Genomic DNA, 24,042 nt, shown 5'->3' on the forward strand with positions numbered 1-24,042 from the left:
GCGGCAGAAGCAGCGAGGGAGCTCTCAGGGCCCCTCTCATCAGGGCGCTGGCCGCCTCGTGAGGGCTCCACCCTCATGACCTCATCCCCTCCCGGGGGCTACCTCCTGACGGGTCGCCTTGGGGGTTAGGATGTCAGCCTGTGAACCTGGCGGATGCAAATGTTCAGTCCACAGCCCACCCTGGCGTGCACGTGGGCCGGGGGTGGGGCTGGCCTCTTTGCTCCGAATCGCCACCCGGTTAGCGCGCTCGGCCTTCGAGGGATTCTGTGCAGAAACGCCACCTAGTTTCCCGACTCTCAGCAAGAGGGGGTGTTGCCGGCGCCAGAGCGGAAGCCCAGCCCAGACCTCGCGTGTCCTCCAGGTGCTGGCCCTGGCGGGTGGGGGCCCAGCTCCTCCAGCCATCGGCCTCTCTCCCTGTGCAGCCTGCATCGTCACACCTTCGTGGTGGCCCCAGGACTGTTGCGCTGGGGCATCTGGAGGGCTTATGGGTGCTCGCAGTGGGTAAATCCCTCTGGGGAGGCTTGGTAAAGGACACACTACTTTGCTGCTGCAGATGCATTCTTCCTCAGTTAATTGCCCAGGAGTGCTGCTCCCTCCCATCAGGTCCTAGAGGGAGGAGCAAAGGCCTCTCCTCTTCTTCCCTCCTCTGCCCCGAGGGGAGGAGCTGGGGTGGGGGGAGCCAGGAGGACTTCACCACTCCCTGACAGGCACACACACGTGCACACAGACTGTCCGGCTCGGCGGCCTTGACAGCTCTCCCCACCCCCACCCCAGGGGACCCAGAGCAGGAGGTGATGCTGACAACCAAGACCCCCAAGGCCACGGTGGGGGGCCTGAGCCCCTCCAAAGGCTACAGCGTGCAAATCTTCGAGCTCACCGGCTCAGGGAACACCCTGCTGGCTCGGAGGGAGTTTGTGAGTAAGTCCGTCCTCTGGGGGTGCACGTGTTTGGGCAGAGGAGGGGGCGGAGCTGAGCCCTGGCAGCACCTCTGGGCTGGGAGCCCCCAGGCTGGGGCTTGAGTCCTGGCAGCCGCCCAGGAGCCAGGACAAGCCCTTGCGGGGTGTGCTGTGGGTGCCGTCCCCAGGCCTCTGTTCCCTCCCTGGGTGGTGGGGTCCTGACAGACCCTCGCATCTTTCTGCAGTTGAAGATTTGAAGAGTAACTCCATGAGCAGGAGCGGCAGGAGGCCAGCGGGGGCAGCCCTGGAGCCCACCCCCTCCCACGTGGGGAGCCTAGACCTGGAACCCTGGTTGGCCTTGGCCCCAAGCCAAGATCTGCCCACATTTGGTGAGTCGAAGTTGAATGAGGACAGGTGGGCCAGCTTCTCGGGGTTTCTCTCCATGTGGCCAGGAAGTTCTTCCTCCCTCTGACCTCACGCTTTCTTGCTTTACTTAAGCTCACCTCCAACCTCCTGGGTTCACTAGCCCACTGAGGCAGGCCATCTGCTGGAGGAGTCCCTGGGGCCTCAGTGCCTGGTCCCACCACCCTCACCCCCTTAGGTGTCCCCCAGCTTGGGTGTGGCAGGTGAGAGGCGATGCAGCTGTTATCCATCCCCCCAGGAGTGCCTGGAGAAGGGCAGCACCCACCCAGGAGCCCCGCTGGAAAGGCCCCTGCTCAGCCCCCACCAGACCCGGAAGGGCAGAACTACGCCAGGGCCTCAGCTGGAGGGAGAGAGGAGCCAGGTAAGACAGCCAGGGTGCCGGCCTCCGCGGGACTGCGGGCAGGCAGGTGGCGTTCCCATGAGGCCCTGCAGGCAGTGCTGTGCCTCCCCCTCCAGAACTGAGATGTCTCCGATTTTGTCTCCCCATCAGATTTGAAATGGACGGAGGCACCTCCTTCCTTAGACGGGCACATTCCTCCTCAGGTGGGGACCCCCGCTGTCTCCCAGTGGACTTTGGGTCTGCCAGGATGGGCTCCCCTGCAGTGCAGCACCTTAAGGCCAGGGCCTGCCTCCCCGATTAGATGGGGGTCTCACCACACGTACCTTACCCAGGAGCTCCAGGCGGGGTCTGACCTGACTCTGGGGCTCAGCCTGGAAGCACCATCTGCAAAACTCAGGGACCCCCAGGTCAAGAGGTGTGGCTCTGTGTCCAAGGAGCTCCTGGTCGTCAGGACAGGCCCCAACCCCAGACAGTGAGGCCTCAGCCCAGAGCTGGTAGAATGGACAGCCCCCAGCCCTGCCTGGAGCTGTCCACGGTGCTGACCCCGTCCACCTCATTTGGCACCCCCTTGGGCAGCCTCTGCCAGCTGGACCTGGGTGTCGGCTGGGTGAGGAAGGTGGACCCCTGCATTGACATCCACACAGTGAACAGCACTGCCCAGGGTGATGGAGGCCAGAGGTGCCAGGGCAACTGGGTGACCCACTAGCCATCTTTAGGGGGCTTGGACGGGCTGAGATGATGGGCTGTGGTTCATGTGGGCTCTTCTGAGTCTGGAGAGACCTTAGGTCCTCTCCCCCAACACTCAGCTGCCCACCTCATTTGAGGCCAATGCCCCTCCACCCACCGCAGAGAAGGAGCTCCCAGGGGCTAGAGACCAGCCCGGAGCTGTTCCAGGTCCTGTAGCTGCAACAGCCTTGCCCAGCACCTCACCTCCCTCCGCTCCCACCCCAGCTGGTGCCCGGTTCCGCTGCACACCCCCCATGCCCGCGGACATGATCTTCCTGGTGGATGGGTCCTGGAGTATCGGCCACAGTCACTTCCAGCAGGTCAAAGACTTCCTGGCCAGTGTCATCGAGCCCTTTGAAATCGGGCTGGACAAAGTCCAAGTAGGTGGGTCTCAGCCCTGCCCTGTGGCCCACCCAGAGGTGGTCCTCACAGTTCCCCACCAGCCCCAGCCCCCAGCACAGGCGATGCCTCGGAGAAGGAGTGAGAAGTGGGAGAGGAGATGCAGCCTCTGGGAGCCAAGGCTAAGTTCCCCCACCAGCCAGGCAGGGAGGGCTCTCCACGTGCACCGGCAGGACAGCTGGCTTCCGGGGGGACACTGCTGTGTGGAAGATGGGGCTTTGCAAATGTGCCCTCCCTGGTGACCTGGCGAGGCTGTGTGCCAGCAGACCGCGCTGGACCTCCCCTCGCACGCAGCCTGACAGTGCCGCTGGGACCCTCCCCTCCCAGGCCTGACTCAGTACAGCGGAGCCCCCTGGACCGAGTGGGACTTGAACACCTTTGGCACCAAGGAGAAGGTCCTGGCGGCCGTCCACAGTCTCCGCTACAGAGGGGGAAACACGTTCACAGGTCTGCCTGGCCCGGCCCCGCCCTGGGGTCCGCACGGGTCTTTGTCCTCAAGCCCCTCGTGGGCTGGCAGTCACCCTCCCTCGCTCCCCTCCCAGATTTGGAAACAGGTGTGAACTGGGCTCAAGCTCCTATCCACGCCTTCCCTAAGGGCAAATCCACCCTCATTTATCCCTGGTGAACGTAGGTGCTGGGCAGTCCTGCTGAAACTGAGTGGCTCCTCTGATCGGCAGAGGCTCCTGGGGGCAGCCACCAGTGGTTTGCGGGTGGCCTGCTGAAAGCAGCCCCTCCCTGTCCCGGTCCTGGGGCCTCGCTGCTCTGGGACTGATGCCGGCTGGTCAAGCAGCAGGTGCAGGCACTGCTCCTGGGCCTCGTGGCTCCCATGACAGAAGGAGAGGCGGTGTCCCTGCCCTCCAGGTCCCAGCAGCCTGGAGGGGCCAGGACTGACATGGGGCGAGGGGGCGAGCACGGGGACCACTGGCTGGTGCAGATGCCACAGACAGGCAAGGAGGGCACTTGGAGCCACCCCCACGTTGTTCTCACTGCACCCAAGGCCTGGCCCTGACCCACGTGCTGGAGCAGAACCTGCAGCCCGCAGCAGGTCTCCGTCCAGAGGTGGTCAAGCTGGTGATTCTGGTGACGGATGGCAAGTCCCAGGATGACGCCCGCACTGCTGGCCACGTCCTCAAGGGCCTGGGTGTTGACGTCTTTGCTGTGGGTGAGCAGCCCCCGGGCTCCGCGGGCGTTCGCCCAGGGGGTGGCTTTGGGGCTGTGGGTCTTGTGGCCTCTGAGCCTCAGCCTCAGCCTTGGGTCTGCAAATGGGGAGGGCGAGTCCCTGCCTGAGGGCCTGATCCCTGGGCGCTGGGACGGCAGCCCCAGAAGCTGGCGTGGGCAGCATGGCTGTTCCCGATGAGGCAGCCAGTTGGCAGCATCTTCTGTAGATGTCTCCGCACCCCACCCATCCACATGGGCCCGCCTCGCTGCACCGTAGGTGCCTAGCACCCCTCGGGGACCTCATGCTACTCCCTTTACCGGCCAGTTGTTAACTTTGTCCCTTGAGAAGGGAACTCCAGACTCAAGGGCGGGGATTCCTGGGAGCAGAGACCCTCCCCAGTGCCCCTGTGCTGGGCCCCCAGGAAAACACACTGACCTCCCTCCTGGCCCCAAACCCCACGGAGACCCCTGTGGGCACGGCACAGCCTGTGAGGGGCCTTCTGGGTCGAGCCCACGTTTGCACTTGCCTCTCTCACCAGGACACCGCCGGGCGACCCAGTTCTGGGCCCTGTGGGGTCTGGGGTCTGTGGCTCGGGAAGGAGCCCTGGCCCACTGGGTGGCCGGGCAGGGTCCAGTGATCCCACTGCACCCCGGATAAGGGCGCTGAGTGGGCTCACCCCACCCCCACCCCGCGGCAGGTGTGAAGAACGCCGATGAGGCTGAGCTGAGGCTCCTGGCATCCCCGCCGCTGGACATCACTGTCCACAATGTGCAGGACTTTCCCCAGCTCGGCACGCTGGCCGGCCTGCTCAGCCGGCTGATCTGCCAAAAAATCCAGGGCAGGAGCCCGCGCAGGGGGTCCGGTGAGCGCGGGGGCTCAGATAAGCAGGAGGGTGGTGACGCGGGGGCAGGGTCACCCCCACTGGCTGCAGCCGCCCGGGCCCTGCCAGGCTGCTCGGGGCAGAGGGACGGGGGACTGCAGCTCCTGTAAGGAACTCCGAGCCCTCCTGCTGGCTCTCCCATCTCTCACCACCCAGGGACAACTGTCCTTCCTGGAAGTGGCCGCCAGAGGGAGCAGGCAGAGCCACAATGCCTGCTGTCCACTGGCGGCCTTGCCAATACCTCCCCTCCCACAGTTACACCAGCAGCAGCCACTCTGGCCCTGGACCCCCTTTCCACTCCCACCAGCCTGGTCCTGACCCAGGTGACCTCCTCCAGCGTCCACCTGTCCTGGACCCCAGCCCCACAGCCACCCCTCAAGTATCTGATTGTGTGGCAGCCTTCCAAGGGCGGCACCCCCAGGGAGGTGAGAGGTGGCCCTGCACAGACAGGGCTGGAGGGAGGCCCACACGTGACAAAGCCAACGTGGAGGAGGAAGGGGGGGGCTACCAAACTGGTTCCATGAGCCCCCAGATGGTGGGAGTGGGGTGAGTGCTCACGCCTGTGTCACGTCTGTGTCCAGGAGGAGCCAGGGACACAGCCCTGCAGGGAGCGAGGACTGATCCAGCCCTGCCCGAGCCTGCACCCCTGCACCCCTCCCTGCCCACCCACTGCGACTCCTGTTCTAGGTGGTGGTGGAGGGGCCCGCCTTGTCCACAGAGCTGCACAACCTGACCTCCAGCACAGAGTACCTGGTCTCCGTGCTCCCTGTCTACAAGGCCGGAGTCGGCGAGGGCCTGCAGGGCCTGGTGACCACAGGTGGGGAGGAACAGACCCGGGCTCTGCAGTGCCCCCTACCTGCAGCCTCCCTCGGAGCCTGGCACCAGCAAGGGCGGTCTTAACCCTGGGGTGGGGGCACCACCCCCTGCTTGCTGTGTGACCGAGGCTGAGTCGCTGTGCCTCTCTGACCCTCTGTCTCCTCTTCTGAGCACAAGTGATGTCGTTTTTGTCATCACCCCAACCACAGCTGGGACCCATCACTGTTGCTTCTCACACTGTTGGAGCTTCCGCCCGGCCCGGTCGGCAGGCGCCCAGGGGACTGCCATGAGCCCCACCGCCCCCCACTTAGCAGCTTTACTGAGACACACAGCCCACAGCTCACCCGTTTAAAGTGTCCAAGTCAGTGGTTTTCCATACATTCACAGCATTGTGCTCCTATCTCCACAGTCCCCTTTGACTTCCGTCACCTTAAACAGAAACCCTGCACCCTTAGTGGTCACCCTCGGTCCTCCCCCTCCCCCACAGCCCCTGTCAGCCCCGAGCTGCTTTCTGTCGCTGGAGATTTGCCACGTCTGGGCCTTCCGAGGAAATGGGATCATACAGTGTGTGGCCTTCAGTGTCTGGCTTCTCCCCGGCTGTCCAACCCCTAGAGGCCACAGCCCTCCTTCCCACCCTCAGGGCACGTGGCTTAACAGAAACCCACAAGGTGGCCTGTGTCCCCAGAGCTGGGAGCCAGAAGCTGGCCCGGTGCGAACCTGGGACAGGGACTTACAGCATCTGTGTGCACCCTGACCCCCACCCCCGGCTCTGCGTCTGCATCAAGACACACCTGGCCGGTGTTTCCTGAGCTCCTTTGTCCTGCTGGTTCATGGGTCTGCTTTCTGCCTCTCCCCCAGCACCCCTGCCCCCACCCCGGGCACTGACCCTTGCTGCAGTGACGCCCAGAACCATCCGCCTCGCCTGGCAGCCCTCGGCTGGGGCCGCCCAGTACCTAGTGCGCTGCTCACCTGCCTCCCCCAAGGGTGAGGAGGAGGCAAGAGAGGTGCGAGGCAGAGGGGCTGGGGAGGCGGGAGAGCCGGGCTGGGCAGCCGGGTTGGGGGAGCACAGGGAGGGCCAGCATGAGTGCCCACCCCTGCAGGTGCGGGTGGGGCAGCCGGGGGTGCTTCTGGACGGCCTGGACCCGGGCAGGGACTATGACATCTGGGTGCAGAGCCTGCGAGGGGCAGAGACCAGTGAGGCCCAGGGCATCCGCGCCAGGACTCGTGAGTGCCCTGACCTTGCAGGCTGAGGCCGCGTTCTGGTTCCCCACCCTTGAACCTGCTGCGGGGTGGGGTCCCCCAAGCCCTCTGGTAGCCCCAGCAGCCCTGGCCATCGCCCGCCCTTCCCCATATGCCTGGGGAGGTCCCTGAGGCCTCATGTGCTCTGCAGCCACCCTGGGCGCCCCAAGACACCTGGACTTCTCGGATGTGAGCCACGACTCGGCCCGCGTGTCCTGGGAAGGCATCCAGAGACCTGTGCGCCTGTTCAGGGTCAGCTATGTCTCCAGCAAGGGTGGCCACTCAGGACAGGTGAGAGTGGGCCCTGCTGGGAGCCTGCTGTCCTGCAGTGCCGGGGGTGGGGTATGAATTGGCCGTGGGGGCCCAGTGCCCCCAGCCTCCCGGCCCCCGTCCTTGCATTCAGGGTCAGTGGGTGTGGCTGCACCTCCGCAGGCCCAGCCTCGGCCCGGGGCAGGGGGCATGGGGGTAGGGTGACACCACCCGGCCCTGGTGGGCCTCAGCCTTGGAGGGAGGGTGGGGACAGGCATGAAGCAAGGAATCGTACAGATACTCGCAGGTGACAGCTGTGACAGGCGTGCGGGGGCGCATGGCGTCGTGAGAGCTGAAAATGCCAGCTTGTGGGGCTGAGAGTGGGTGGGCAGGTGGCCACGTGGCAGTCCAGGCCAGCAGGTCCCAGGCCTGGGTCTCCCTCTGGCAGGGGCTGCCCCGCCCCAGCTGCCCATGTCCCTAACCCCTTGTAGACGGAGGTCCCTGGGAACGCCACCTGGGCCACTCTGGGCCCGCTCTCCTCCTCTACCACCTACACAGTCCGCGTCACCTGCCTCTACCCCAGGGGCAGCTCCTCCACACTGACCGGCCACCTGACCACACGTGAGTGGCAGAGGTGGGGATGGGGTCTCCAGGCCACCTCCCTCCACTCCCATGGACATTTCAAATCAACACTTATGCTTGGTGTCTGCTCTGCGTAGGGCTGAGCCAGGTACCCCGACAGGTGCGACGATTGGGTGCAGGGTCCCCAGGGCACCTCCGGGGAGCAGGGCCAGTGCCCACCCGGCAGCCTGTCCTGGGAAAGGGGGGACGTGGGCACGGCCTCGTGGGGACAGGCGGTCTCCCTTGCCTCCTCCCTCTTCCAGGGAAAGTCCCCAGCCCAAGCCAGCTGTCGGTGACCGAGCTCCCTGGGGACAAAGTCCGGCTGGAGTGGGCGGCCGCAGCGGCATCTGGCGTGCTGGTCTACCAGATCAAGTGGACGCCCCTGGGAGATGGGAAGGCCCATGAGGTGTGGGGGGAACCCTCCCCCACCAGCTCAGACCCCAGTGCTGCACCATGGGACATCTGCCCACCCCTGGCCTGTGGGCCAGGCCCCAGTGTGAGGACCAGTCCCCAGGGTGGACCCCTGGTCTCTCCTCTCCACAGATCTCTGTCCCAGGGAACCTGGCCACAGCCGTCCTGCCTGGCCTGGGGAGGCACTCGGAGTATGAGATCGCCCTCCTGGCCTACTACAGGGACGGGGCCCGCAGCGACCCCGTGTCCCTCCGCTACAGCCCCCGTAAGTGACCCCTGCTCTGCTGAGACACCCTGCCCTGTGGGCCCAGGACCGCCGACAGGCAGTTCCCCAGTCCCTGACCCTGTGGCCTTACTGCTTGGGTCATGGGGCTTTCCTGAGCCCTCCAGACAGGCATCCCTGGAGTGGCCGAGGGTCCAAGTCACCAGAGGTGACGCAGGGCCCAAGACGGTCCCAGAGCTGGCGTGGTGGCCCTGCCTGTGCCAAGGCCACGGGGCAGCATGGTGTGTCTGGCATGGCGTGGCTGGCATGGCAGGGGCTGTGGAGTGGGAGGGTGGTGGGTGAGGTGCAGAGCAGTGGGGAGCATGTTGCCGTCTGAGGCCCCACCCTGTGCTCTCCCCTAGTCAGCCAGAGCCCGCCCTCTGACCTGGCCCTGGCCTCTGAGTCGCCCAACAGCCTGCGAGTCAGCTGGACGCCCCCGAGCAGCCACGTCCTCCACTACCGGCTCACCTACACACTAGCCTCAGGCTCAGGACCAGAGAAATCGGTGGGTCTGGGTAGAGCCCAGAAGCCAACGCCCCCACAGGCCCCCAGGGCCTGGGCCATGGGGGAGACACGTCCCACCCTCTCTGTTGAGGGGCCACCCTCCCATGGCAGGACACACGGACGGGGAGCCGAGATGCCCAAATGAGCAAAGTCGCTCGGGAGGGGCAGCTCGGGTGACCGTGACCCCCCCCCCAGATCTCTGTTCCAGGACCCAGGAGCCAGGTGACGCTTCCCGACCTGCTGGCAGCCACCAAGTACAGGGTCCTGGTCTCGGCCATCTATGGAGCCGGGGAGAGTGTGGCAGTGTCTGCCGTGGGCCGGACAGGTGGGTGGGCACCAAGACCCCAGGCCCCGGCAGACCCCAGCCAGGCCTGAGACCCTGGCAGGCCCCCAGGAGCCCGAACCCACAGGGCCACTCAGCAGGACACATGGGCCTATCTCTCCCCGCACACAGGCCGGCGCTGCAGAGCTTAGGGGAGGAGAGTCAGGGTTTTCACGCAAGACCCTGCCCACAAGTAGAATGCCAACGCCAACCCCAGGGCTGAGGTCACAGCGGGCCAACCGGGCGCCCCCAAGGGGCCTCAGCTGCAGCCTGGCCTACAGATGCCCGAAGCTGGGGACAGGCCGGAGTTCCCCTGGATCTGTGTCCAGGAAGAGTGGGGCAGACGCCCAGCCTCAGGAGCTGGGAGGCCGGGTGCAGATCACAGACTGGCCGCAGCGGAGCCCAGGGCCCTCGGTGTTAAAGGTCATCCCTGGGGTCCTGCCACCCGCGTGCCAGGACCCAGCTTAGAGGGAACTTGGCTTTTGTTTTGTTGTTCATGCTGGTTTTCCTGGACAATCAGACCCTCAGAGCAGAGGATCCTCACAGGCCGGCTGATCAGCCTGACCGCCCCAGCTTCCCTCTGAGTCTCCTGCGTGCGGTCGCCTAGCTTTGGCTTGAATGCCTCTGGGGATGGGGGCCTCAGTACCCAGAGGACAGCTGTCAAGGCTCAGCACCCTTCTTGTCCAAGGGCAGAGCTGCTTCCCGCTCCGAGGGCCCCGGTCCCTGCCCTCACTTGCCCACGAACCTTCCGAGCGCCCACCTGCTGGCCTGCCAGTGGAGCAAGCCAGCTAGCCACTCCAGCCCCAGGGCAGCGGTGCACAGTCGGCACGTCCCCACACCCTGGCATCTCTCTGGCCCTGCCGCATGGGGCGCATCAGGGTGGCTGGTACTCTCCCGGGGTTCAGTGCCCTGTGGGAGTGCCCCAGCCAGGTGCTGTCTCCCGGGAGTAGAACCTGAGACAGCAGGACCCATCTCTGTCCCTTCCCGGTCCCTGAGCTGTGGAACAACAGGCCTGCAAGTGGGTGCCGACAGGGAACATCTCCAACCCACCTGCAGCCAGAGGCAGGGCGCCCAGCCACAAGGGGCCCCTCCCCAGGTGGAGGCCGAGGCCCGGTCCACTGACCCTGACTACCGCCCCTCTCAGCAGCCTGCCCGGCCCTCCACCCTGACGGCTCCCTCCCAGGTAGGTCCTGCCCTTTGCGATGGCTGCTCTCCAGCCCCGACCCGTTCTTCCTCCGCCGGGTCCTTGTTGGGGAGGATGGCCTGGGAGAGGGGCTGGGGGATCATGAGAGGGCGGCAGGCAGGCGGGGCTGACACTTTTCCAGGAAGGCCCCTTGAGGTTGGCTGGTGCCTTTTTCCTGCTTCACAGTGGAGGTGACTGGGGCCTGTCCAGGGCCACTTGTCCAAGGTCACAGCCTGGATGTGGAGGGCAGAGGCCGCGCTCGGGGCTCCAGGCCCAGGGTGGCCTCCGTGAGCGTCTGAGGACCAGGGGCTTGGCGGGGCGAGGGGCGAAGCCTGGGGTCACAGAGCGTCTTTAGTGCCTGCGGGCCAGAGGCCCTCCCCAGAGAGAAGGCTGACGTGTGCGCCCCTGCGCTGTCAGGGAGATTGGCTGGGGGCAAGGGTGGGCTGCAGGGAGGGCGGCCCAGCTCGAGGGCTGCATCTCCCGCGGGACCTCCAGCGAGTGATAGGGCTGCAGCTGCTCAGACCAGGCCGCAGGGCAGGGCCTGCTCGAGGCTGGGCAGCAGGGTAGGTGAGGTCGTCCACGCCTGCCTGCTCAGGGCCTTGGCCACTGAGCCAGTAACAGGAGATTCCATGTCGCCAAAGTCATGGCCACTTTGGCCCGCTAAGTCGCAGTGGGTGCTGGACTTAGCTCTGCTGTGGCTGTGACTCTGCCGGGTCGGGGAGGTCCGGACACTGAGGGTTGTGGGGAGGCCGAGGCCGGGGCAACCTAAGGGGCAGGACGGTGCTGCCTGCGTGTCCTTCCCCAGGTCAGGGTGGAGAGGGTGGGAGACCAGGCCCCTGAGGTCCCTACTGCCCCCCGCCCCGCACCGGAGGGCCCCTCTGCTCCCTCGCATCTTCCTCTTGCTGCTGCTCCCGCTGTCTCCTCTCACCCACACCTGGGCTCTTGCCTCCGGCCCCCCAACTCCCTGTCTCTGACTGTCCCTCGGGAACACCGGCTCCCCCAGGCTTTGACCTGATGGCGGCCTTCGGCCTAGTGGAGAAGGAATACGCCTCCATCCGCGGTCTGGCCATGGAGCCCTCGGCGTTTGGCCCGACCAGGACCTTCACGCTCTTCAAGGACGCTCAGCTGACTCGCCGGGCCAGGTGGGGTGGCGGGGGTGGGGGTGGGGGGCTGTGACTGGAGCAGCGTGGGAGGGCACCCTCCTGGGGGTTTGTGGGAGAGGGAGCCCCAGGCCCAGCAGCTCCGCCCCCAGAGCCAGCCAGGCAGACTCTCCTGGCACAGGGGAACCTGAGTCCCACAAATGAATCAATCTCACGTGGGCAGAATGAGGCCACAGGGGTCCTTTTCCCCATGTGGCCCGGGGATTGATCAGACCTGCAGACTTCTGGGCGGGGGCCACCAGCTCTGTCTCTTGTGAGACCTCCTACCTCCCGTGTGCTTTAGTTTGATTCCACAAACCTGCAAATAGCCTGAGTCACTGTGCTCAGTGACGAACCACCGGAAAGGCTTGTTTGACGACCCCGCATCTAAGAGCCACCCCACTCTGTGTACAGAGAGGCGTCTTTAATCACAGATCGGAACTTCCACATGCACAGCATAATTTTTCCCTAAGTTAAGATGTTTGAAGTTGCAAAGGTAAATCACATGCTTTAAAATAGAAATTTGAAAAGTGAGAAACATGTAAGTCTACAGAGCCCACCCCACACGACTAAGACTCAGGGCGGTTCATGCAGCCGGCTGCCTCCCCACGGACGCGGCGTGACACAGTGTGGCAGGTGTGGCCCAGGCTGGCGTCCTGTTCCTTTGCCCGAGCTTTGCTGCGAGTGTTCCCCACGATCTGCTCCCGTTCTGATTTCCTTTTAGGCTGGTTTGCAAGGTTTACTTTTTGTGCAGGGGCCTGAGGCCTGCCTCTTCCTCGGTGGCCCCTCCTCCCTCCCAAGCCTCGGTCTGGGGTCTTTGCCCGGGTGGGTCGCTCTGATTGCCAGGAACCCTGAGGTTTTGCTTCCGCGGCCTCTGCCCCTGGCCTGGCTCCACCCTCGCAGCAGACCCTGCGCGCTCGCTAAACGCTGCAGAGACTCTCCGCGATCGTCCCTCTCCTGTGAGTGGGGCTCTCCCAGGGCCTCACAGTGCTCATGGGTGCTTCCTGTTTGTCTTTGCGGAGTTCACAGCCCCAGAGGTGGGCGCTGACGGTCCTGCAGGTGTGTCACCCAGCACAGGTGTGGTCACTCCCTCCAGGTGTGTCACCCCGCACAGGAGTACCCCCATCACGATACCTGCCGCGAATGCAACCTGGGGCTGCTAAGAGTAGGAGGGTCCCTCCCTGGGTCAGGAAGGCTCCCCAGGAGGTGGCAGAGGGTAGGAGCCACTAGAGAGAGAATGGGGGAGGGGAGGGCACTCGGGTAAAGCAGCAACATGTGCCAAGGCCCTGGGGTCTGTTTGCTTAAAAAATTTCAAGATCGCTTCTGTGCTGGGTTTTGCAGGCTCTTAATTATCCCAGGAGCAAAGCAGGGAGGCTGTAGGCCTTTAGGAACAATTTTTTGGGGTGACTCCAATGACCCGGGGGGCGCATGGCACCAGCACAGACCCCCACCACTCACCCAGTGAGCTGCTCTCAAGGGCTTGTGCGCTCCTGACCCCCGGGAGACAGGCTCAGAGACCTCCGGCTCCAGACCCCTTGACCTGCACCTGCCCCACCCACTGAAGGATAGATTGTCGTGGATGCTGGCTGTGGTGGGACGGCCTCCCATCCCTCCTGGGGCTCAGGGCTTAGGGCTGCGTGCCACCCCAGGGGTCCCGACAGCCCCGGGAGGGGAGCTCTGACCCTTGCGCTCCCCGCGTTACTCCCGGGGAAGCGGAGGCAGGAGAGGCCCAGCCTGGCCCTGAGGACCCGCTCGGCAGCCCCGAGGGTCCGGCCTCCTCTTGGGCCTGCAGCTGCCCCTCCCTGTGCCCCGACAGTGACATCCACCCGGCCGCCCTCCCCCCGGAGCACACGGTGGTCTTCCTTCTGCGCCTGCTCCCCGAGACGCCCCGAGAGGCCTTCGCGTTGTGGCAGGTGGCGGCCGAGGACTTCCAGCCCGTCCTGGGGGTCCTGCTGGATGGTCAGTTGGGAGGGGGAGCAGTGGACCCAGGTCGCCCCAGAAAGCAGGGGCTGCTTCCGCAGCATGGCCTCTGAGGTTTGGGGCATGCGAGGCTTTGCACGCCCTTCGTGGGGCCGTAACCCCCTCACCCTGTTCCACTCTGGGCAGGCCTGGAAGGGTCCCCCCCACCTTCTACCCAGGGGTCTCACGTGTTCTTTGCCCCTCCTCAGCCGGCAGAAAGTCGCTGACCTACTTCAACCGTGACCCCAGGGCCACCTTGCAGGAGGTCACCTTCGACCTGCCTGAAGTGAGAAGAATATTCTTTGGGAGCTTCCACAAGGTCCTGGAAGTTCCCAGAAGAACCACAGCACGTCCCTCCCCGGCCTAAGACCCTCTCGGCTCCCACATTCTGGGACAGACCCCCACCCCATGGCTCTGCAGGACACAGGCTGCCCCTGTCACCATGGCTCACCCAGAATGATAGAACTTTCCTTGAGAGCCTCTGCCCCTGCAGTCCACTCTGCCCTGGACATCCTCACCTTAATCAGGGTCAAAGAGCATCCACTCCTCTTCCTGGGTCCCTTGAGTCCCTGGGAGGGGCCTGTGGTGGGTGTCATTTGGTCCATTTTACAGAGGGGAAACCGAGGCCCAGCAAGGGGGTCCCACAAGACGGGGTGCAGTCAGGATCCTGACCCTAGGCCCCAGGATGGTCATGTCCCTCCTCCCAGCCACGGCCCTGGCCTTGTGGGCACGGAGGGGAGCCTGTCCTGCCGGGGCGGCGGGGGACCTACCGTGGTATCTCCCAGGTGCACGTGGCCGTGGGCCACTCGAAGGTCAGGCTCTACGTGGACTGCCAGAAGGTGGCTGAGAGGCCCATCGGGGAGGCCGGCAGCCTGCCCGCTGCCGGCTTCGTCACACTGGGGAGATTGGCCAAGGCCCGGGGGCCCCGGAGCAGCTCGGCCTCGGTGAGCCTGGGCCCCGTCCCGCCGAGCCTAGTCAGTCGGGGGCCGGGGAGCCCCCTCCACTCACTGCCCGGCTGACCCTGCCCTTTCTCTCTCTGTAGTTCCAGCTCCAGTTGCTGCAGATCGTGTGCAGCGACTCCTGGGCGGAGGAGGACAGGTGCTGCGAGCTCCCAGCTTCGGTAGGCGAGGAAGTGGCCACTGAGGACAAAAAAGTCTGGGGGTAGAAGGACCATCCAGGTCATTGCAGCTCTGGGAGAAATCAGGGCAGGCTTCCTGGAGGAGATGGCCCCTGGCCTGGTGCCTAAGCTAGCGTGGCTGGATGGGTATCCTGGGGCCAGGAAGCCCCCAGCTGCGGGAGCGGCCACTGCCATGTACTCAGGCCCACTGACCGTTTCTGTGGGCACAGGTGTGGGCACGAGTCCTCACTGACTCCCCCATGTGCTCACACTGGGCTTGGCCACGCTAGGGGCCTACGAGGGAGTGAGAGAGGGAGTCCTGTCCAGGGCCTGTGCCAGGCAGCCTGGGGGCGGGCACCCAGGGCCTTGTTCCCACCCCTCACCCCAGCCTCCCAGGGGTGGGTTTGGAGATCCCTTGGTCCCCGGTGTCTGTGGATACCCTAGAGCTCAGGGTTGTACAAAAGCCCAGGGGAGGGGTCTGTTTAATGGCAGGGGTCTCTTTCTTCCAGAAGGATGGAGAGTCCTGCCCCGCCTTTCCTTCTGCTTGCACCTGTTCCTTGCAGACCCCTGGGCCCCCGGGCCCCCAGGGACCTCCGGTGAGTTCACAGCTCCTGTCCCGGGGTGACCAGGGTCTCCTGGCAACATCGGGCAGCTGATAGTGATGAGGGTGGCCCCCTCCCACGTCTCCTGGCCATCTTGTCCACCCCGGCCCACAGCTCCCCTCCTGGCTAACCCCCTCCTTCCCACTGGCCTCCCTCTCCCCAGCCGGGCCCTCTCTGCTGTTTGAGCCCACGTCTCCCCACTGGGAAGGCCCAGCGGTCTGCAGCACCGCACTGGTCCTGGGCTGGCCGGGAGTCACAGCCTCTGTTCTGGCGCTCTGGGCTGTGGGGCAGGTCCAGACCCTCTGACAACCCTGAGGCTTCCACTCGTGATTGACAGACCTCACCAGAGAGGGGCCAGGGCAGGAACCCAGACCTGCCCAGGCCGGAGCATGTGCCGTGACCAGCCACTGTGGGTAGTGGGGGGACCAGGAAACCCTCACCCCGAACCCCCTGCCTCTTCTCCACCTAAAGGTGGGGGCTGGAGTCCAGGGCATTGCTGGGGGGGCTGATGTGCACCCTGGTCTTGGGCGGGGGGTGCTGGGCTCAGCCCTGCTTGTACACCTGCAGGGCCTCCCCGGGAGGAATGGAGCCCCAGGAGAGCAGGGCTTCCCAGGGCCCAGGGTAAGTCATGGGGGTCCTGGGGGCCTGGATGCAGGAGTGGGGCCCCACGCAGCCCAACCCCAGGCGGGATGCGGTGCCCCCTGCACGGCCCCACCCTGCGAATCGTGTGTGGGCGGGCTGGCCGTGATGGGCATCCTCTGCCTTCGCCCGTTTCTCCGTCCAGCAGCTCCAGCCCCTTTGATGGCTGCTGCCACTCTCTTGCTGGACATGCGTCCTCCACCCCCTGCTCGCTGGGTTGCTTTCCTATTCATTTGTGGGGAGCTGTACATTTCGTGGAAATATCTGTGCCCTGAGTCGCGGCTGCATTTACCCTGTTGCCCTCTGACCTGGTTTACCACGTGTGTCTCCGTGCGGACTTTAAAACCGCCTTCTTTGCTCAATGCGTGGTCTATTTCTAAGGCTTTTGGCTTTTGCACCATTATAAAAGGTCTCTCTTAGTCTGAGGGTGTGCACCTCCTTGTGGTTTCTCCTCTTGTTTCTAGAACCTTCAAACACAGCAATGTGGGTTCAGCTAAATTTATTGTGTTTAAGGTGCCGAGGACGACCCCACCCTCCAGCCTCCCCAGACCACTGCCCCGTCATCTGTCCCACTTACTCACAGCGCCCCCGCCCCCCCATTTCCAACGCAGTCTTCCACGCGGCGCGCTTTCCGCAGACCGCCGCGTCCGCACAGACGGGCCAGGTTCTGCCCGCCGGCTGTTGTCAGCGTGGGAGGCGGTTCCTGGCGTCCGGCTCCGCCATCTTCTGCCCTAAATCCTCGTTCTCTCTGTGTATTGTTTCTGTGCCCCAGCTTCTTGTTCAATTATCTTACTTGCAATAGTTTTTTATTTTCAGATGGTTTTCTGGGAATTTCCTGGTTCAAATTTACATCACCTGCAAAACATCACTTCACTGTCTCCTTTCCGATTTTTACTACTCCCGTTCATTTTTCTGGTGTTGCTGACACTCCAGAGTCTTGTCAAAGAACCACGGTCACAGTGGATGTGCTCACCTTGACTTCATGGAAATGCTCTAGGGCTTGCCGGTGGAGCGTGGTACCGGGAGGCAGACACATTATCCATGGTCAAGTCCCGGTCTTACCTGATTAGGAGATTCACAAATGCAAGAACGGATATTAGATCAGACTTCTTGCCTCCTCAACTGCTGGGACGTGACCAAATCACTTCTCTCCTGGAGCTGTTAGTCTGGTGACTGAGCTCAGGGCCTCCCGGGTGCTGAGCCACTCCTGCTCCAGCAGAAGCCAGCGCGGCCCTCGAGCGCCTCCCGCCGCCGAGCGGGCTGCAGGCTTCCCGCGCTCACGCCTTGCGTAGGGCTTCCGCACGGACAGTCACCGCCGGGAAAGCCTGTGGTTGTCCTCGTAGGATCAGGTTCACCTATACGCTTAATTCACAGCAATTATTTGAAACCCGCAAATCAAGCAGTGTGTTTTTTGGGCGGTGGTTATTAGGTTTATTTATTTATTTTTAATTTATTTTTTAATGGAGGCACTGGGATCGAACCCAGGACCTCGTGTATGTTAAGCACACGCTCCACCACTGGGCTATACCCTCCCCCTCGAGCAGTTTAAATGGCATTCGTGTTATCTGTCCCTTAGAAGTTCGGCAGAATGTTCCGGTGTCTATAAATACAGAGCGGGGTCGTAGCAGGACCCCTCCTGGGGTGGCCAGCGAGGGTGAAGGCCCCTGGGTGGCCTCGGGCCTCAGGCTGGTAGGGCTTCGACTGGCAGGATCGAAAGAGGGGCTGCAGGAGGGGCCACGTGCCTTCTCAGCCCCAGCCCCACCCCCACCCCACCTCCAGGGAGATCCCGGGCCACCTGGACAGATGGGACCTGAGGGTCCTGGAGGTCAGCAGGGGTCACCAGGCACCCAGGGCCGAACCATCCAGGGACCCATGGTAGGTGTGGCCTACCCCCAGCCCCCTCCCCACTCTTCTCCCGTCCTCTTGCTGCCCAGTCCATCTTCCCCTCCAGGGTCCACCAGGGGTCAAAGGAGAAAAGGGGGACCATGGACTCCCCGGCTTGCAGGTAGTGGGTCAGACCAGGCTCGGGGCATGTGGGCCGTGTGCTCGGGACCCAGGTCTGGGGACAGGGCCTCCTCCTCTGCTGACCTTGGCCCCAGCCTGGCTGGCCACCTCTGTTCTATTCCAGGGCCACCCCGGCCTCCAGGGCACCCCCGGGAAGGTTGGCATCCAGGGACCAAAGGTGGGAGACGGTCTCGGGACAGAGGCTGTGGGGATCTTCCTCCTCTGCCCCTCACCCGACTCACTCCCCGTCCTGCCCCCGCAGTGGCCTGGCCAGGGGAAGGGAGCGCCACCCAGGTGGACTGGGGCCAGGTGTGGCCCCGCCCGAGGGAGGGGCTGGCCCTGAGATGGGCCGGCCTCTTCTGTTCTCAGATCTAGGCACAAGTGTGTACCCCTCCCAGGTGTGGGTCGGGGGGGTCACCGTGGGAGGGGTGCACAGGCTACGTGCCCCCACCCAGCCTGTCCCTTCCTTTGCCCTCAGGGAATGAGAGGCCTGGAGGGGACATCTGGCCTGCCTGGACCCCCTGGCCCTAGGGTAGGCACTGCCTCCTCTGTGAACCCGCCCACCCCACCCACATCCCCCAGGGTTCTTTGGGGCTGAACGGAGCGCAGCGACCCAGGGCGGCCTCTCTATCTCGCGGGCTGGGGTCTTCTTGGGCTCTGCTGGGCGTGGGAGTGTCCTGTGCCCGGCAGCACAGCAGCCACTGCCCCGCACTGGGGCGGGCTGGTGCAGCCCCTGGTCATGCCTGCACCCCACTTCCCCGCGGCAGGAAGGTGCCTGGGCTCCCAGTTGGGCCTGGGCAGGGTGGGCAGGGCAGACAAGTGAGTCTGGCTGCCGGACGTGGCCTGGGCCCCCTTCTCCCTCCAGACACCCACCGGCAGCCTAGGGCCCCCCTGCTGGAGGGCTGTGGGCACTGCCCCCGTTCAGAAGCACCTTGCCTCCAAGGCCTGCGTCCCTGATATGCTGAGCTCAGTCCCCGGGAGCTGCTCTGAGCGGGGGCCCAGGACCAGCAGCCCAGACCCAGAAGAGACCTCTGGGCATTGGCCTCTGGGTACTGGGGGGCTGGGCTGCCCCTCCTGCCAGAGGCCACCTGGGGCCTGAGCTTCAGTCACACCTGGACAGCTCGTGTAGAGCCGGCAGTCAGGACATTTCAGTGCAGAATCAGCGCCAGTGGGTGGGCGGGCGGGGGGAGCCCTGGGCACAGGGTGGGGAGCACAGGGCCTGCTGGGTGGGTATGGGGCACAGTCTGGGGAGGCTGGGGACAAGCTAAGGGGTCTGCTCTGGGTCCAGGGCTGGGGGTACGTAGAGGGAGGGGGCGAGACTCGTGGGGGCTGCAGCCAAGCCCTACACCCATCTCTGCAGGGTCTCCCAGGCACGGCGGGGGCCAGGGGCAGCGGTGGGGAGCGAGGCCCCCCTGGGGCCGTGGGGCCCACGGTAAGTCCCCTCTCTACCCAGCCAGCCAGCCAGCTGGAAGTGGGGGACAAACGTGTGCGGACTTGTCCCCACTGACCCCTTGGGGACCTCCCATGGCCAGCAGCTTTGAAACCAGGACGGGCAGAAAGCTCAGGGCAGAGAGAGCCCAGGGCTGCCCCCTGCCAGGCCCAGGACAGGCAAGGTCCGGCAGGAGTGGAGCTTGGGCCTGGGGGGCTTGGGGGCAGGCCTGGGCCTGCAGGCTGCGGGGAGGGGGCCTGCAGCAGGTGGAGGAAGGTGGGGCCCGGGGGGCAGGGAAGCCGGAACAGGCCTGGCTGCCTCCTTCTGGAAGCAGGAGAGGTGGGTCCTCTGCCCACTGAGGAGTCCCTGGATTAGTTCTGGCACGAGGCCTTCACCCGGCCCAGACAGAGCTGGGCATGAGGTCTGGTGGGGGGCGGCAGTGGGGTCCAGGCATTTCTCCTTTTCTCCCACTCAGGGGCTGCCGGGGCCCAAGGGCGAGCGAGGAGAGAAGGTGAGTGTGGGGTGTCTGGGGCCCAGGCCCAGGGAGGCACTGACCCCCATGGTGGCTGAGACCTCGCCATGTGGTCCGTCTTCCCTTGCAGGGCGAGCCACAGTCCCTGGCCACCATCTACCAGCTCGTGGGCCAGGCCTGCGAGTCTGCCATCCAGAGTGAGTGCCCCAGCCTCCTCATGGGGACCCCAGAGCCTCCCATGCCCCCCACCCCTGCCAGCTCCGTCCTCCCTGGCACCTGGTCATGCGCATACCCAGCCTCACGAGGCCATTCTGGGCCATGTGCCAGAGAGGGAGGGAGGGTCTCCCCACCTCCTGCTGACCGCCTTCCCCCACCAGCACACGTGCTGAAGCTCCACTCCCACATCCACAAGGGCGCCAGGCCCCCCGTGCTCGCATAGTGAGGCCCAGCTCCCTGAGGACAGAGGTGCTGGCCCCCTGGGGAGGGGTCTGCGGGGACTGCTGCCCTTCCCCCAGTCCAGGGGTTGGCTGCTCCGTGTGGCCCAAGGCAGCCCCTGCACCAGGCCTCCTGCCCTCCCAGGCTCCAGGTGGGGAGACAGGCCCATGAGCCCACACGGAGCCGGAGCTGCCTGGCTTCCTGGGGTCCTCAAAGTGGCCCCTTCTCCTGGGAAGCCTGGGCTAGGGACACTACCCCGCCCAGTCCGCCCCTGCCTTCCCTGCTCCGCCCCCCTCCTTGGCTGGGATGACCAGTGACCTTGTCCTGAGTCCATCCGTCTGAGTAGGGCTGCGGTGCTGCTCACAGCTCGGAAGCTGAGGTGGATGGAGAGGCCGATTAGGGGAGACGGGCCTCGTGGCCTCGATGGGGGAGAAAGGAGATGGGTTGGAGTGGGACTGTGGCCGGCCGGCCAGGAGGACAGCTCCGCATGGAGGGCCGGGATGGGGTGAGGATAGGGGTGGGGGGCAGCAGGGGAGATTCGAGGGCCCCCTCTTGCCCTGCCGGGGGCTGTGCCTCTGTGGGGAGAGGGTCCCCGTCCATCAGCGCCCGCCAGCGTCCCGCAGATACTGCCTTTGCCAGAACCGCCCCCTCGCTGTGCCCAGGTGCTTTCGTGGCGCCCACATAGCCCCCTCTCCTGCCCCCCACCTCCAAGACAATGACTGATGCCTGTTTGAGGCCAGAGACCCCTGTCCCCTAGCTTTCAGCCCCGACCCGAAGGCTGGCCCTAGGAGGTTCAGGACCCATCTTCCCCTGGGATCAGAACAGGGCCCCTGAGAGAGGAAACCTTGGCCACCTGCACCGTGGGTCCTAGCACATCCCTCCTTCCCCTTGGCTGAGCCTGGAGCCGTCGGTCAGATGGGCTGGGAGTGAGCCTCAGGGACCCCCGGCAGGAATGGGTGAGCCCCGCCTGCAGGAGGAGTGAGGGGGGTTGCTCAGTAAGGACAGACGGTGCCGGTTCGGACAAAGCAGCGGGGGTTGGGGCAGCAGCGGGGCGTGTGAGGCTCATGGCCTCAGGGGAGCCCGGCAGGACTCCAGTTGGGTCCAAGAGGCTGAGCTGGCCCAGTGGGAACCCAGGGAGGCCCTGATCGGGGGTCAGCACAGTAGGGAGGGTGCAGCAGGTGTGCACCACAGCAGACACCTGGCCCAGGCTGGTGTGCGGACCTGGGCGGGGGGCATGAGGGGGCGGTGCCCTGAGGGGACATTTCATGTGGACACGCCTGGGTCTGGTCCACCATGCTGGGCAGGTGCGTCCTGACAATGTCAGCTGTCCACTGCCTCCCCCAGACCTGTCCACCCTTTTCTCCTGACAGGATGGACCCTGTGCTGTCCGAAGTGAGCCCGCACTTCCCCCTGGATCAGGGACACCAAGAGCGGCTGGAGAAACCTGGAGGGGAGGGAGAGGAGACCTTCGCTCTGTTCAGTTTCCTGTTCAGATAAACCAGAATGCTTGTCACGGGCAGCGGCTGCGCATTCCTGGGCCCCACATCCATTCGTCCCTGTCCCAGGCTCCCCGCCCTCGTCGCTCAGGAGCCGCTCTGTCCTGCACGGCCTCCCTGCTACCTTAGGGCTCACCCCCTTCCTGTGAGGCCCCGGGTCGTGCTGCCTGGTCCCTCCGGAGCTCCGACCCTGCTCAGGGGTCCTTGGCCTCTTTGCGTCACCTGGGTAGGAGTGGGCTTTGAGGACGTGCCCGACCCACCCTCAGAGGCTGACGTGACCATCGTGGGCGGCCCCTCCCCTAGCGTCGTGGCATCCGGCTCTCCCCCCAGTGCTCAGGCTCACGGCGACCCCCGAACACCCGGCCCCGCCCTGCACCCGCCCACCAGCCCGGTGCCACAGTTGGTGCAGTGACCACTGCCTTGGCCAGCCGGTCCCCCTGGGAGTCTCGCCAGCTCTGGGCCCTGGGGCGGCACCTGCTGTGGCCAATTCAACGTCGAGTCGTTTTCTAAACACTAGAATTTGGTGCGGGGGCGCCTTCAAACACAGTGGCCAATGAAGGCCCTGAGGTGACTGTGGTGCAGAGAAGGAACAGAGTAGGGGACCATGGGACGTTCTGGGCAGGGCCGGGCTGGGAGGACGGAGGAAGCCGAGCGCAGGCTGGGGACGGGGCAGCCCGCTGGAGCTTGGGGTGGGCCTGTGATGGGGGTCTGGGTTTTGTCCTCAGAGCGACTGGAAGCCCCTGCCCGGGTTCCGAGCAGGGGCTGCTGTGTCCTGGCATCTGTTGAAACAGCCTGTAGAACAGACCACAGGGTGCCGGGGAGTGGGACCTCGTCTAGCGTCCTCTGAGAGGGAGGGAGCCGGACTGGGGAGACGACGGCTTGGAAGGGGCGGGCAGGGCCAAGCCCTGGCAAGGTGAGGGGACAGCAGGTCCAGGTGCCCTCGATCAGCCAGGCAGTGCAGGGGAGGGGCCAGGTGAGCTGGCGAGTGTGGGGTTCACACGGCAGACACGTGGGGGCCACCCTCTCAGGGGTGAGTGGATGCTGCGGTGCTGGTGCCCCTAGGAGGGAAACAGGCTGGGGCCATCCCAGGACTGAGCCCCGTGCGTCTCCAAGGCCAAGCGGGGCCGCTGAGGGTGGCAGCAGGAGGGCATGGACCCTGCTGAGAGCCCCTGTCCGGATGGCCAGCGAGGGGCCGATGAGACGGCGCAGGAGCTGGGGAGTGTCTGGTACAGGCGGCAGGTGACACCTGTCCCGAGAGCCGCCGTTGTGGGAAGGGAGACAGGCAGGAGCGGGCACTGGCTCCCAACGCCCTGCCCAGCAGCCCGGCCTGGGGGCTCAGGGTGCTGGAGAGAGACCCCCCGGGCCCTGGCCCTTTACAGTCTGACCTGCGCCCTCAGCTGCCTGCACAGCTGTCTACAGGAAGCCCTTACAGGACAGTAAACGTCCCTCCCGAATCTCTCCTCACATGCACACACACGCGTGCATCTCCCTGTGCGTGCACACACGGCCCCACACATCCACACGCACAGCACATCCTGGCATTGGGAGATGAGTCAACAGGGGAAAATGAGACAGACGCCCGGCCCAACAGGACGCCGGAGAGAGAGGAGGGTGCAGGCTCCTTTGGTCCGTTAACTTAAAAATCACAATATCCTCACGGAGGAAGGATGGAGGGTGAGAACACGAAGCCGAAATGGACAGGTGGGAGGAGACATGGCAGGAAAACGGGAGCGGGTCAAGGAGGCAGGCTCAGTGCTCACGGGCTCAGCCTCGGCCGGGCTGTCGGATAAGGTGGGAGAAGCCCCCGGAGGCTCGGGGAAGGCTAAACATAGAAACGGAAGCCTTGCCTCCGAACAAGGGGCTCAGAGCAGACAGAAACAGTCGACGAAGGGGTCAGCACGTTGAAATGAGAGCTTTTCCAAGATCAGAGACTTAGAGAAATATTTAAGATCCCCGACTGAAGGGCTCAGAGAGCCAGGTGGGACCGGCTTTTAGAACGAACCCTTAGAGTCACTGACGCGAAACGAGCGAAGTCAATGGGGAGATTCTTTAAAACCTTGTCCACAGAAGAGCAAGACCCTCGACGTCGGAGGACGGGAGGACATGACCCCAGTGTTGGGGGAAAGAGCTCAAATTTTACACCCGGCAGAACTGCTTCTGAAACGGACGCGGTGGGAATGGGATCTGAGGCCCCGGAAGTCTGAGAAGGCCAGTCACGCAGCACCCAGGATCCTCTTAGAAAGGAGGGGGGGTTTTCTGCAGAAAGGGGGAATGATGTGCAGTTCTCTGCAGGGCCGGGGCGGGGGCGGAGGCAGTGAGG

At 64.8% G+C, this 24,042-nt stretch overlaps 1 protein-coding gene across 1 annotated transcript in view; it reads left to right on the forward strand.

The window, feature by feature from the left end:
- Positions 1-22,134, forward strand: part of COL20A1 (collagen type XX alpha 1 chain) — a 30,513-nt gene extending 8,379 nt beyond the window's left edge. The window contains exons 3-33 of the mRNA XM_072943537.1: positions 775-918; positions 1,142-1,273; positions 2,599-2,769; positions 3,112-3,231; positions 3,782-3,946; positions 4,641-4,805; positions 5,091-5,248; positions 5,511-5,640; positions 6,498-6,643; positions 6,740-6,863; positions 7,030-7,169; positions 7,619-7,748; positions 8,012-8,154; positions 8,292-8,424; positions 8,784-8,926; positions 9,121-9,250; positions 10,395-10,430; positions 11,434-11,572; positions 13,386-13,528; positions 13,738-13,847; positions 14,314-14,472; positions 14,571-14,648; positions 15,155-15,241; positions 15,815-15,868; positions 17,838-17,891; positions 18,015-18,068; positions 18,369-18,422; positions 19,251-19,322; positions 19,795-19,830; positions 19,922-19,988; positions 21,953-22,134. Of these exons, the coding sequence (XP_072799638.1) occupies positions 775-918; positions 1,142-1,273; positions 2,599-2,769; positions 3,112-3,231; positions 3,782-3,946; positions 4,641-4,805; positions 5,091-5,248; positions 5,511-5,640; positions 6,498-6,643; positions 6,740-6,863; positions 7,030-7,169; positions 7,619-7,748; positions 8,012-8,154; positions 8,292-8,424; positions 8,784-8,926; positions 9,121-9,250; positions 10,395-10,430; positions 11,434-11,572; positions 13,386-13,528; positions 13,738-13,847; positions 14,314-14,472; positions 14,571-14,648; positions 15,155-15,241; positions 15,815-15,868; positions 17,838-17,891; positions 18,015-18,068; positions 18,369-18,422; positions 19,251-19,322; positions 19,795-19,830; positions 19,922-19,988; positions 21,953-22,134 (3,599 nt within the window). The remainder of the gene's footprint in view (positions 1-774; positions 919-1,141; positions 1,274-2,598; positions 2,770-3,111; positions 3,232-3,781; positions 3,947-4,640; positions 4,806-5,090; positions 5,249-5,510; positions 5,641-6,497; positions 6,644-6,739; positions 6,864-7,029; positions 7,170-7,618; positions 7,749-8,011; positions 8,155-8,291; positions 8,425-8,783; positions 8,927-9,120; positions 9,251-10,394; positions 10,431-11,433; positions 11,573-13,385; positions 13,529-13,737; positions 13,848-14,313; positions 14,473-14,570; positions 14,649-15,154; positions 15,242-15,814; positions 15,869-17,837; positions 17,892-18,014; positions 18,069-18,368; positions 18,423-19,250; positions 19,323-19,794; positions 19,831-19,921; positions 19,989-21,952) is intronic.
- The last annotated feature ends 1,908 nt before the right edge of the window (positions 22,135-24,042 follow it).

The sequence above is a fragment of the Vicugna pacos genome, chromosome 19 (assembly GCF_048564905.1).
Source record: "Vicugna pacos chromosome 19, VicPac4, whole genome shotgun sequence".
Lineage (NCBI taxonomy): Eukaryota > Metazoa > Chordata > Mammalia > Artiodactyla > Camelidae > Vicugna > Vicugna pacos.